The 11390-nt window shown below is 39.7% G+C and overlaps 3 protein-coding genes across 7 annotated transcripts; 2 read left to right on the top strand and 1 right to left on the bottom strand.

The window, feature by feature from the left end:
* Positions 1 to 725: 725 nt before the first annotated feature.
* Positions 726 to 2602, bottom strand: LOC111779195 (AT-hook motif nuclear-localized protein 27). Of its 3 annotated transcripts, none has more exons than XM_023659288.2 (2): positions 2461 to 2602; positions 726 to 2388 (listed from the first exon to the last, which is right to left on the bottom strand). In XM_023659288.2, exon 2 carries the CDS (start codon positions 2063 to 2065, stop codon positions 1130 to 1132), a length of 936 nt encoding a protein of 311 aa, XP_023515056.1. In that variant the 5' UTR covers positions 2066 to 2388; positions 2461 to 2602; the 3' UTR covers positions 726 to 1129. The 3 variants fall into 3 exon arrangements, with proteins under 3 accessions (XP_023515056.1, XP_023515058.1, XP_086980633.1); XM_023659290.2 differs by having other exon boundaries at positions 726 to 2382; positions 2461 to 2601; XM_087124507.1 differs by having other exon boundaries at positions 726 to 2394; positions 2461 to 2585.
* A 2024-nt stretch (positions 2603 to 4626) lies between these two features.
* On the top strand, positions 4627 to 7389 carry LOC111779192 (cinnamoyl-CoA reductase 1-like). Its single transcript, XM_023659285.2, has 6 exons — positions 4627 to 4816; positions 5628 to 5797; positions 6125 to 6310; positions 6420 to 6582; positions 6843 to 7032; positions 7106 to 7389. Exons 1-6 carry the CDS (start codon positions 4693 to 4695, stop codon positions 7239 to 7241), a joined length of 969 nt encoding a protein of 322 aa, XP_023515053.1. The 5' UTR covers positions 4627 to 4692; the 3' UTR covers positions 7242 to 7389.
* Positions 7390 to 7723: 334 nt separating this feature from the next.
* Positions 7724 to 11282, top strand: LOC111779194 (cinnamoyl-CoA reductase 1). 3 transcript variants are annotated; one of them, XM_087124973.1, is made up of 7 exons: positions 7724 to 7857; positions 8548 to 8729; positions 9445 to 9614; positions 9941 to 10126; positions 10236 to 10398; positions 10659 to 10848; positions 10953 to 11282. In XM_087124973.1, the coding sequence occupies exons 2-7, from the start codon at positions 8606 to 8608 to the stop codon at positions 11086 to 11088; spliced, it is 969 nt and encodes a 322-aa protein (XP_086981099.1). In that variant the 5' UTR covers positions 7724 to 7857; positions 8548 to 8605; the 3' UTR covers positions 11089 to 11282. The 3 variants fall into 3 exon arrangements, with proteins under 3 accessions (XP_086981099.1, XP_086981100.1, XP_086981101.1); XM_087124974.1 differs by having other exon boundaries at positions 7766 to 8729; positions 10662 to 10848; XM_087124975.1 differs by having other exon boundaries at positions 7769 to 8729; positions 10659 to 10880; positions 10953 to 11091.
* Positions 11283 to 11390: the final 108 nt, after the last annotated feature.

The following is an 11390-nucleotide window of genomic DNA, read 5'->3' as shown; positions in this document are numbered from 1 at the left end:
GATCAACTCATTTTGACTCTAAACTAAAATAGGAATATCAAATCATATTTACTAATTCAAATATCAATAGAGGCTAGAATTGTATTGATTAAAATCTCAAGCTCAGTTAGAATTGTATTGATTAAAATCTCAAACTCAGTTAGAATTGTATCTATCCATTAAAATCTCAAACTCAGATAACAACTGAATGAGTCAAGTTGTGTCTCAAGAAGTTGCATCTCAAGAAGTTGCATCTCACATGCATCAATGGTACAGATTAGACTCAACAAACACAAACACCTATGCTTGAAGATTCTTATCCCTTTAAATTTGGTGTAAGATAGAAGATGAGTACAAAATTATAGGAGGAAATGGCGACTCTTCTTAACCTTTTAATTTAGTGTCTATATTTGTAAAGTTTAAATACAATTGAATGCGTATTAAAACAATTATGAATTTTGGAGATAAATTTGTAAGAAATTATATTTAAAAAGGAATTAGAAAAAGGAAAGGAAACACGAAGCACAGGTTTTAAAGGTGAGTGAAAGTGAAGTTATTCCAATTCCGAAATGGAATTAAGAAACATGATTCCAAGTATGAAAATGCACAAAGTTGACCTAATTGCCAGAGCAACCTGCAGCTTCTCTTTATTCTAACACCCAATAACTTTTGATTGAATAACAAAACAAACCCAGTCCTTAATTGGGGTTTTCTGCAGACAGGAGGTATCTGTGTATTGGAAACTGTGGAAGGAAAGCATATAATATACATATATATATATTGTTTATGACAGGCATGACACAAACCCTGAAAACAAAAACAAAAACAAAAAAGCAACCAAATTGTGTGTAAATTAAATTCATACTCCACAACCCTCACTACTGGGAATATTGAAGACAGGTGTGAAAGTAAGAAGAGAAAGCAAAGCAGGTGGAATGGAAAAGGAGATCAACTAATTCATTCCATCCTATCTTCAACTCACCGCCTCCAAATCTGTGACCAACGAGAAGCATCGCACTTCTTAAACCACACAAACCAACCATCAACATCTTCTTCTTCTTCTTCCTATTCTTCATTAATTATTACAAACATTCAACACAACACCACATATTATATTAAACTAAAAACCCTAATCACCATTAATTAAACATTACAACTGACGAGGCTTTGTGGCATTCCCACTTCCACTTCCACTTCCACTTCCCCAACCAAACAAATCCCCTGCAAATGGAGGATATCCCGCTATTGTACTGTTGCCCAGGAACCCAACTCCGCCGCCGCTCCCCTCCTTTGCATTCCCACCGCCCTCCCCCATCTGTCCGCCTCCGGTCACTCCCGACGACTGCGACGCCGTCGGTTGAACTTGCACTCCCCCTTCCTCCTCTTCTTCCACAGGCAACCTTTCAAACACGGCGTTGGAGAAGGACGCCGCCATCAAAATCACCGTCCCCGAAGCCACCAAGGGCCCCACCACCGTCCCTCCAACCACCTGCCCTTGTGCCCCGGCTAGGAATATAGAGAGTCCACCTGCCTGCGGGGGAGCTGGCGGGGGAAGCACAGTGCCTGTGAGGGAGAGGATCTCGAACCTGCCATGAAGAGTGATGACGGTAGCCGCAGGAGAGGCAGATGGGTGACGGAGCGTGACGTTGGCGACAGTACCAGTGCCGCAGAGGATGCTGAGTCCTCTCCCTCTGCGGCGGGCGTAATTGGAGAGACTATCGACGATATCAGCGGAGGCGGAGACCTCGAGGACATGAGAGCCGAGGACGTTGGGACTATCGCGAGTGAGGATAACGGGAGGCTTGGGCTTGTTTTTGGATCCAGGAGGACGGCCACGAGGGCGGCGAAGGGAGGCGTGTTGGTTTTGAGAGGGATTAGTATTATTATTAGTATGATTATTATCATCACCATCGTCGGAGTGATTGGAATGGTTGAATAGATGAGGATGAGGAAATGGAATAGAGGAGGAGGAGGGCGTGTCCAGATGCAGTTCCGGATTCAGAAGTTGATGATGATGGTGGTGGTGGTGGTGTTGCACGTAGCGTGAACCCGCTCCTCCTTCTTCGCTGTACCCCGCCATTCTCATCTTCCTTCCTCTTCAATTTACTTTTAATTTATACAGCTTCTACACACCCATCGGATCCAACAACAACGACCCAATAATTTTGTCAAATCGATTAGGTATCCACTCCCAAACGATTTCCTGGAGGCGATGGATGCATACACTATCACTTACCAAACCTCGGTGAAATCGTTTTCCCATCTCTTCCCATCTCTACTGTTCAACGACAGAACACCTTTGTCAGCTCTAAACTCCCCCCAAAAACATGCCTGCCTTTAATTACGCAACCTCCACGCATACCATCTCTCTTTCTTACACGTTCCCTTTCCTTTGATTCATCGCTGCAACTATTACTTCAATTTCAATTTCAATTTCAAAACCCTAAAATAATGGTAAAGTAAAATAGGGAAGAAGCATACCTAAATCCAGTCTTCATCAGTGTAGTTCACGGAAAGAAGCATCGAAGAAAGTGAAAAATGAACGGAATATAATAGTGAAGATGAGGAAGAAGAAAGTGAAGTGGGAAGGCAGAAGAAGGAAGTGGTTTATGAATTATGATGCGCCGCACAAAGGGAAAGGCGGTATTCACCCACCTTCACCCTTGGGGTTTGCGATTTTCCATACAGATATGCAAAAGCAGCTCCTATTATTTTTTTCTTTTTTTTCTTTTTTTTTTACCATTCACTGGAGGTAAATTCTTTTTTTTTGATGGAGTATAAACTTTTAAAGAAATTTATAGAGCTGTTTTCATATGTTTTATCTTAACACAGTGAAATCCGAAATAGCTCCATGTAGATGGAGTTGGGGTTGGATTAGAGTGCATTTGATAGGGGTGCGTTGGTCACGTGAGGTGGAAATTAAAAGCGAGAGAGAGTGAGTATCAGTAACATAAGTTGGGTGACAGAGAGAGTTGAGAGCACGTGGAAAGTGTCGGTACATCGGAACTTGGTCAATTAACCTTATGTAATCAATCTCAATCCATAGCGTTCAATGAACGGAAATGAAAGCCAATTACCCATGCACCTACCAAATTACCCACAAACAAAACCATGTATATATAAGCTAGACGGCAGATGCAGAAACAATGCCGCCTTCCATAATAATAATAATAATAATAATAATACCCCAAATGGGCATATTTGATCCCATGCATGCAACTGCAACTCTCTCTCAATGTCACGCCCTCACCCCAAATTCATTCACTGTTACTCTTACTGTTCTTGACATTTACGTTTCACTGCCCCCAGCTTCCACTCAATTATATCCTCATTATTGCCCCCGTTTGGATTTTGATTACATTAGGAGGCCTGGAATTGGGTAGCTGGTTCATGCATGACACACCCCGAAGGAGGAGGAGACATGCCCATCCACCCACCTTACGCCAACATATAACTAAATATCCCACCTCTTCACTCCTTTTTCCTTTCCTCTCTCCCTCACAAAATTTTATTCAACAAAATCAATTCAAAACTCTAAATTTCAAAATACTTATAACTAAATATCACTATTTGTTGGGAGGTTTGACCAGCCCACTTTTTAATTACCAGAAATATTGTTTTATAATTGGTTGATTCCATAAATTTATATAATTATCCAGGGAATTAATAATAAAAGTGGTAGAGGAAGAAATTAAGGGGCCGGCCGTCCATGTTCGGTAATGCATCCTTAATTATATTATACAAACAAGAAACAAAAGATCTAATTAATACAAAGGATCGTTTTCTTTTCTATTTTGTTTGAGAAATTAAAGGCATGATAGTTTAAAATAATAAAAAGCGGCGAGGAAGGGACCATTTCAAATCTATTTTATGATTGTTTTCATATTAATTAGATTAGGGGGCACATTAATTATTAATCCATTGTCGTATTCACGCATTACATTAGATTCCCACCACATTCACGTCTTCCTCATCGGGTCGGGTCCAAGTGTACCCAACAAAAAAAGAAAAAACACCCCATCATTATTTACCTGATTAACTTATACAAGTACTAATAAATTTAATAGCCTGGAATGAAAGGCGAAATGAAACAAATTTGACAAAAAAAAATGAATGGAATCGGCGATTGGCAAGCCGTGACGCCCGCCCCAAAACTGCCACGCTTCTTCCTTTACCTTTTGCCAAGCGGCCACGTGAAGATACGTGTGTTTGCATAATCTCCACGCGTACCTCTACTAACTACTACTCTTCAATTATAGCTAATGGGGAAAATTTTCATTTTCTTCAAATAAAAATTTATATCGTGTGATTATGTAATAAATTAATGGTTGAATGTGAAGTTTCAAAATAGACCAATTACAAACTAAATTTGAAGAAAAAATGATGAATTTCAGATGATACCACGTGTCTTTATCATGACCATTCAATTACGTAAGTAGGTTGATCAAATTGGGTCAAAGAGTTGAAAGTTTGACCAAAAGTCACCAAAGTCTCTATGCTAAAATATCTAGTCATAAACAATTTTAAACAAATTTCATTTCCTTTTTTTAGCACAATGATGGAAAGTAGATACTTTGAAAAGCATGCCTATTATTTTGAGAATGGTTTTGATAGATATATATTATTATTATTAATATTATTACGGATAAGGAGAGGAAGAGACGTGTTTACGAGATAGTTGTGGTTAGTGAAGGCGTATTGGGTGAGTCGGCAATGGCGACGGTGGCGAGGAAGGGTAAAGTTTGTGTTACAGGGGCGGGAGGGTTTATTGGTTCGTGGGTCGTCAAGCTTCTGCTATCCAGGGATTATATTGTCCACGGAACTGTCAGGGAACCCGGTAATCACACTTTTTGTTCTTTCCATTCGCTCATATTGCTATCACGTTTTGAACTTAATCCTTATGCTCCATCTGTCTCCAAATTTGTTGAATCTCCAAATATAGAATTCCCGATTCACGTCTGCTTAAACGAACGCGTGTGTGCCCATTTCTATGTACAAAAATATGCACATTTAGAATTCCGCATTTTTTGCCCTATACAACGTTTCTACGTTTTATTTTCAGCTGTATCATGTTGGTCTCAGTCGTAGTCACAGCTACTCATCTATTAATGGTTAAATGTAGAAGAGAAAACTCTGGGAAGAACTCAACAAAATTGATATCGACTTAATTTTTGAGGTATAAGGGTGCTCTTAGAGTTCTTCTGCTGGTTTAGGTAGCTTTAAGGAAGGCTTTTTTCATTGATTTACCAGTACATTTCTATTGGAGGCCATAGTTGGACTTAGACCATGGAAATTGATTATTCCCACTTATAACGAGCTGAGCCCTTTGCTTTTGTCAATATTGGAGTGATGAGGTTGTGAAATTCATTATGGTGTTTGGTTTGGATGAAGGCCTTTCCTGTCTGTCTGTTTAGGGGATGGAAGCTAGGGGAAAAAGGGGCGTTTTTATTCGTTTTCATAAGTTGATATTAACTTACGTGATGCGAGGAAAACGAAGAATGGGTTCACTTCGAATACTTAAATGACTAAAGATTCCTAAGTTTTAAATAGGTCAATTTGAGATCCAGAGTCAGTTCTTGATGCATTGCATTCATCTTAAACTCGAAACTTTTTGTTGCTTGAATGAGAATTCTTAAAATAATGTGCAGGTGACGCCAAGTATGATCACTTGAGAAAACTTGAGAAAGGGACCGAGAATTTGAAACTGTTTAAGGCTGATTTACTGGACTATGAATCTCTGCATTCTGCGATCGCAGGATGTGATGGAGTTTTCCATGTTGCCAGTCCAGTTCCTCACACAACTTCATCAAACCCTGAGGTATAAATGCTTCATCATGTATTTTCTTTTGTTTCTTTTATTTCTCTAAAAAATATATAAGTCTAGAAGCAACCGATCCACGGCGATTCATAAAGGAAAAGTTCTTGAAAGAAATATATTTGGATAGGAAACATCTCACTGACAAAAGAGTTGTTGAAGAGGGAGGGGCAAACAAGCTCTTCAATGTTCAAATTTGTTCTTATAAAAAAAATGTTAGTTAAGATATACAGATAGCTTAAGGAAAATTGATTTTGAGAACTCACTTCAGTTATGTTGTTTATAGTGTGCTTGCTCTTTGTCTCATATTTTCGTTAATATTACTCTCAGACAGAAGTGATCGAACCTGCTGTAAAGGGCACACGTAATGTGCTTGAAGCATGTGTGGATGCAAAAGTTAAGCGAGTTGTTGTAGTATCCTCTGTTGCTGCAGTGTTTTTCAATCCCAGCTGGCCTCAAGGTCGGGTAATAGATGAAAGTTGTTGGTCTGACAAGGAGTACTGCAAAGCTACCAAGGTGCTTACACAGAAAAATACATTTATGGTTTAAGATATTGGATGTGTAGGTTATACTAAGATTTTATATGCCTATGTATATTCATCATTATTCTTCAAAATTGCACCAGAACTGGTATTTTCTGGCAAAAACAGAAGCTGAAAGTGAAGCCTTGGAGTTTGGGAGAAGACGTGGGCTTGACGTTGTGACTATTTGTCCTACCCTCGTTATCGGGCCAATTTTGCAGCCAACAGTCAACGCCAGCAGCATGGTTCTTCTCAGAATTCTTAAAGGTACTAGTTTGTGACGCGTGCGTGCTCGAGCTCAATATGCATTTGATATCACCTCTTTAGTTCAGGAAGTCATCTTTGGGAAAAGAAAACATTTCAAACTGTGGGGCAAGGTGTATGGAAGGCCAGAATGTAAAATTGAAGGGTCTCTGGTGACATTATCAATAGTGGGGATTAGCTGCGATATTGTATGAAAATACAAACTTGATATTGTGCAACAGCCTAGTTTGTAGTCTCACGATATGTGGAACGGGTCTTTGCAGAAGGACTCGAGACGTTGGAAAACAGGCCACGAATGTTAGTAGACGTACGAGACGTAGCAGAGGCGTTAGTTCTTTTGTATGAGAAGGGGGAGGCAGAAGGAAGGTACATTTGTACATCGCATACAATGGAGACAAGGGAGCTGGTGGATGCATTGAAGAAGAAGTACCCTGATTATAGCTATCCAAAGACGTAAGTAAGTTTTATGGTATGCGAGTTAAAAACGAAATGTGGCTCCTTAACAAAAAGGGTATGACACTGGCAGGTTGAGTGAAGGGAATGAAAAGGCGGTAAGTCTGAGCTCGGAGAAGCTGCAAGGGTTGGGTTGGAAGTGTCGGGCGCTGGAGGAGACGCTTGCCGATGCTGTGAAGAGCTTCAAAGACGCCGGTATGTTGGAGTGAAGGTGACCAATCAGTCTCTTGTGGTCTCATTACTGCATTGTTTATTATCATCTCTCACTCTGTTCTTCACTCTGTTACTCAAACTGAAAACACTCGAAGCCACGACTTAGTTTCTAAACCAATAAAATACCAACCATGTATTCAGTAATATTCTTAGTATACTGCTGCTATAAAATTTAGGTGAAGTTTCAATAATATTTTTATTGGTTCAAATGTTTCGTTCAAAATTTGAAAGGGCTTGAAAAATGACTATTTGTGGTGGGTTAGAAAATGAACATGACGTACTTCGATGGAATTGAATTGAGCTACTAAAGAGTAAGGTTCACGTGTTAATCATACATGTTTTAACTATAAATTTTTTAAATCACTTTTCACTATTATGATTATTTTGTTAGTTTCTATTTAAAATTCTTATTTAAATAGTTAGATTTACAATTACCTTTTATGAGTTTTTAGAAAAAATGAAACAGGGTATTTCTTCTATGGTATTCTTCCAGTGGTACGACTTGAAGGAAGCAAAGCGCAGCCCAGTTCCACATATTTGTTCCATATATTTGGGCTCCCGCGTCTACTGCTTCCATTTGTGCGCTTCCCGCCTCGCCTGAGCTGAGCGACGGTTAGTAACTTTGTTTTGTTATTCCGATGGGCTCGCCGGAGCTTCCATTCTCTATACTTCCTCATCGTCGGACACTTTGTTCGTTGTATATCCATGGCGGCTAATTTACCGGTCCAAGATCCCCCCACGAATGCTTCTGCCAAACAACCTACGCCTTCGCCCTCCCCCGCTCCTGTAACCCTTCCCGTTAAGATCGACACTCCTCCCTCCGACTCTGGCAAGATCCCCTCCGTCGTTCCCGCTCCCACCCCTCGTCAGCTCTCATCAAAATGTTAAAGAGGAAGAAATTAAGGGGCCGGCCGTCCATGTTCCAAAAAAGAAACTTCGAACCATCATAAAATTGAATTAATTAAAAAAAAAAAAGACGTGTTATTGACAAACTGAAGAAAAAACGATGAATTTCAAATCATACCATGTTTCTTTATCATGACCATTCCATTAAGTAAAGGTAGCATGATCAAATTTGGTGGGAGAGTTGAAAGTGTGACCAAAAGTCGTGAAAGTCCAAACTCCAGTCTGTACGTTAAAACACGAGTCATCAAAAATTCTAAACAAATTTCATAGTCATAATTTCATTTCCATTTTTAGTTCTCAATTATGGAAGGTAGATGATTGGAATCTTTGTAAAGCATGGCTATTATTTTGAGGATGGTTTTGACATATATATATTATTATTACGGACAAGGATAGGAAGAGACGTGTTTAAGAGAGAGTTGTGATTAGTGAAGGCGTATTGGGTGAGTCGGCAATGGCGACGGTGGCGAGGAAGGGGAAAGTTTGTGTTACCGGGGCTGGAGGGTTTATTGGTTCGTGGGTCGTCAAGCTTCTGTTGTCGAGGGATTACATTGTCCACGGAACTGTCAGGGAACCCGGTAATCACACTTTTCGTTCTTTCCATTCGCTCATATTGCTATCACGTTTTGAACTTAATCCTTATGCTCCATCTGTCTCCAAATTTGTTGAATCTCCAAATATAGAATTCCCCATCCACAATTGCTTAAACGAATGCGTGTGTGCCCATTTCTATGAACTACAATTTCGCATCTTTTGCTATATACAACGCTTCTACGTTTTATTTTCAGCTGTATCATTTTGGTCTATCTGTTAATGCTTAAATGTAGAAGACAAGACTGTGGGAAGAACTCAACAAAAGTGATCTCGACTTAATTATTGAGGTGTAAGGGTGCTTTTGTTAGAGTTCTTCTGCAGGTTTAGGTAGCATTAAGGAACGTTTTTTCATCGATTTACAACTATATTGTCAATATTGGAGTGATGAGGTTGTGAAATTCATTATGGTGTTTGGTTTGGATGAAGGCCTTTCCTGTGTGTCTGTTTATCATTGACAAGAGATGTGGGGATGGAAGCTTGGGGAAAAAGGGGCGTTTTTATTCGTTTTCATCAGTTGATATTGACTTACATGATGCGAGGAAAACGAAGAATGGGTTCACTTTGAATACTTAAATGACTAAAGATTCCTAAATTTTAGATAGGTCAATGTGAGAGCCAGAGTCGTTTCTTGATGCATTGCATTCATCTTAAACTCAAACTTTTTGCTGCTTGAATGAGAATTCTTAAAATAATGTGCAGGTGACGCCAAGTATGATCACTTGAGAAAACTCGAGAAAGGGACCGAGAATTTGAAACTGTTTAAGGCTGATTTACTGGACTATGAATCTCTGCATTCTGCGATCGCAGGATGTGATGGAGTTTTCCATGTTGCTAGTCCAGTTCCTCACGCAGCAGTATCAAACCCTGAGGTATAAATGCTTCATCACGACTTTTCTTTTGTTTTCCTCTTTCTCTGAAAAATATATACGTCTAGGAGCACCCGATCCGCAGCGATTCATAAATGAAAAGTTCTTAAAAGAAATATATTTGGATAGGAAACATCTCACTGACAAAAGAGTTGTTGAAGAGGGAGGGGCAAACAAGCTCTTCAATGTTCAAATATGTTATTATAAAAAAAATGTTAGTTAAGATATACAGATAGCTTAAGGAAAATTGATTTTGAGAACTCACTTCAGTTATGTTGTTTATAGTGTGCTTGCTCTTTGTCTCATATTTTCGTTAATATTACTCTCAGACAGAAGTGATCGAACCTGCTGTAAAGGGCACACGTAACGTGCTTGAAGCATGTGTGGATGCAAAAGTTAAGCGAGTTGTTGTAGTATCCTCTGTTGCTGCAGTGTTTTTCAATCCCAGCTGGCCTCAAGGTCGGGTAATAGATGAAAGTTGTTGGTCTGACAAGGAGTACTGCAAAGCTACCAAGGTGCTTACACAGAAAAATACATTTATTGTTTAAGATATTGGGTGTGTAGGTTATACTAAGATTTTATATGCCTATCTAAATTCATCGTTATTCTTATTAATTGTATCAGAACTGGTATTTTCTGGCAAAAACAGAAGCTGAAACCGAAGCCTTGGAGTTTGGGAGAGGACGTGGGCTTGACGTTGTGACTATTTGTCCTTCCCTCGTTTTGGGGCCGATTTTGCAGCCAACAGTCGGCGCCAGCAGCTTGGTTCTTCTCAGAATTCTTAAAGGTACTAGTTTGTGACACGTGCGTGTGCGAGCTTGATGTGCATTTGATATCACCTCTTTAGTTCAGGAAGTCATCTTTGGGAAAAGAAAATATTTCAAACTGTGGGGCAAGGTGTATGGAAGGCCAGAATGTAAAATTAAAGGGTATCTGGTGACTTTATCAATAGTGGGCATTAGCTGCGATATTGTATGAAAATACAAACTTGATATTGTGCGACAGCCTAGTTTGTAGTCTCACAATATGTGGAATGGGTTTTTGCAGAAGGGTGCGAGACGATGGAAAATAATCCACATATGTTGGTAGATGTACGAGACGTAGCAGAGGCGTTGGTTCTTTTATATGAGAAGGGGGAGGCAGAAGGAAGATACATTTGTACATCGCATACAAAAGAGACAAGGGAGCTGGTGGATGCATTGAAGAAGAAGTACCCTGATTATAGCTACCCAAAGACGTAAGTTTGTGAAAGTAGTATGGGATGGTATGGTATGGTATGGTATGGTATGCGAGTTAAAAACAAAATGTGGCTCCTTAACAAAAAGGGTATGACACTGGCAGGTTGAGTGAAGGGAATGGGAAGGCGCTAAGTCTGAGCTCGGAGAAGCTGCAAGGGTTGGGTTGGAAGTGTCGGGCGCTGGAGGAGACGCTTGCCGATGCTGTGGAGAGTTTCAAAGACATCGGGATGTTGGAGTGAAGTGACCAATCAGTCTCTTGTGGTCTCATTACTGCATTGTTTATGATTCACAGCTCTTCACTCTGTTATTCACAGCTGAAAACACTCGAAACTACAAACCACGGCTTAGTTTCTAAACCAATAAAATACCAACCATGTATTCAATAATATTCTTAGTATGCTGCTGCTATAAAATTTAGGTGAAGTTTCAATAATGTTTTTATTGGTTCAAATGTTCCTTTGAAAATCAAATAGGACGAACTTTGATGGAATTGTATTGAACCATTGAAGAGTGAGGTTCATGTGGTTGATCACTTTTTAAT

The sequence above is a fragment of the Cucurbita pepo genome, chromosome 6, assembly GCF_057944985.1.
Source record: "Cucurbita pepo subsp. pepo isolate OVF chromosome 6, ASM5794498v1, whole genome shotgun sequence".
NCBI classification, from domain to species: Eukaryota; Viridiplantae; Streptophyta; class Magnoliopsida; order Cucurbitales; family Cucurbitaceae; genus Cucurbita; species Cucurbita pepo.
The sequence above is the reverse complement of the archived record's forward strand: the minus strand, read 5'-3'. Positions and strand labels throughout refer to the sequence as shown.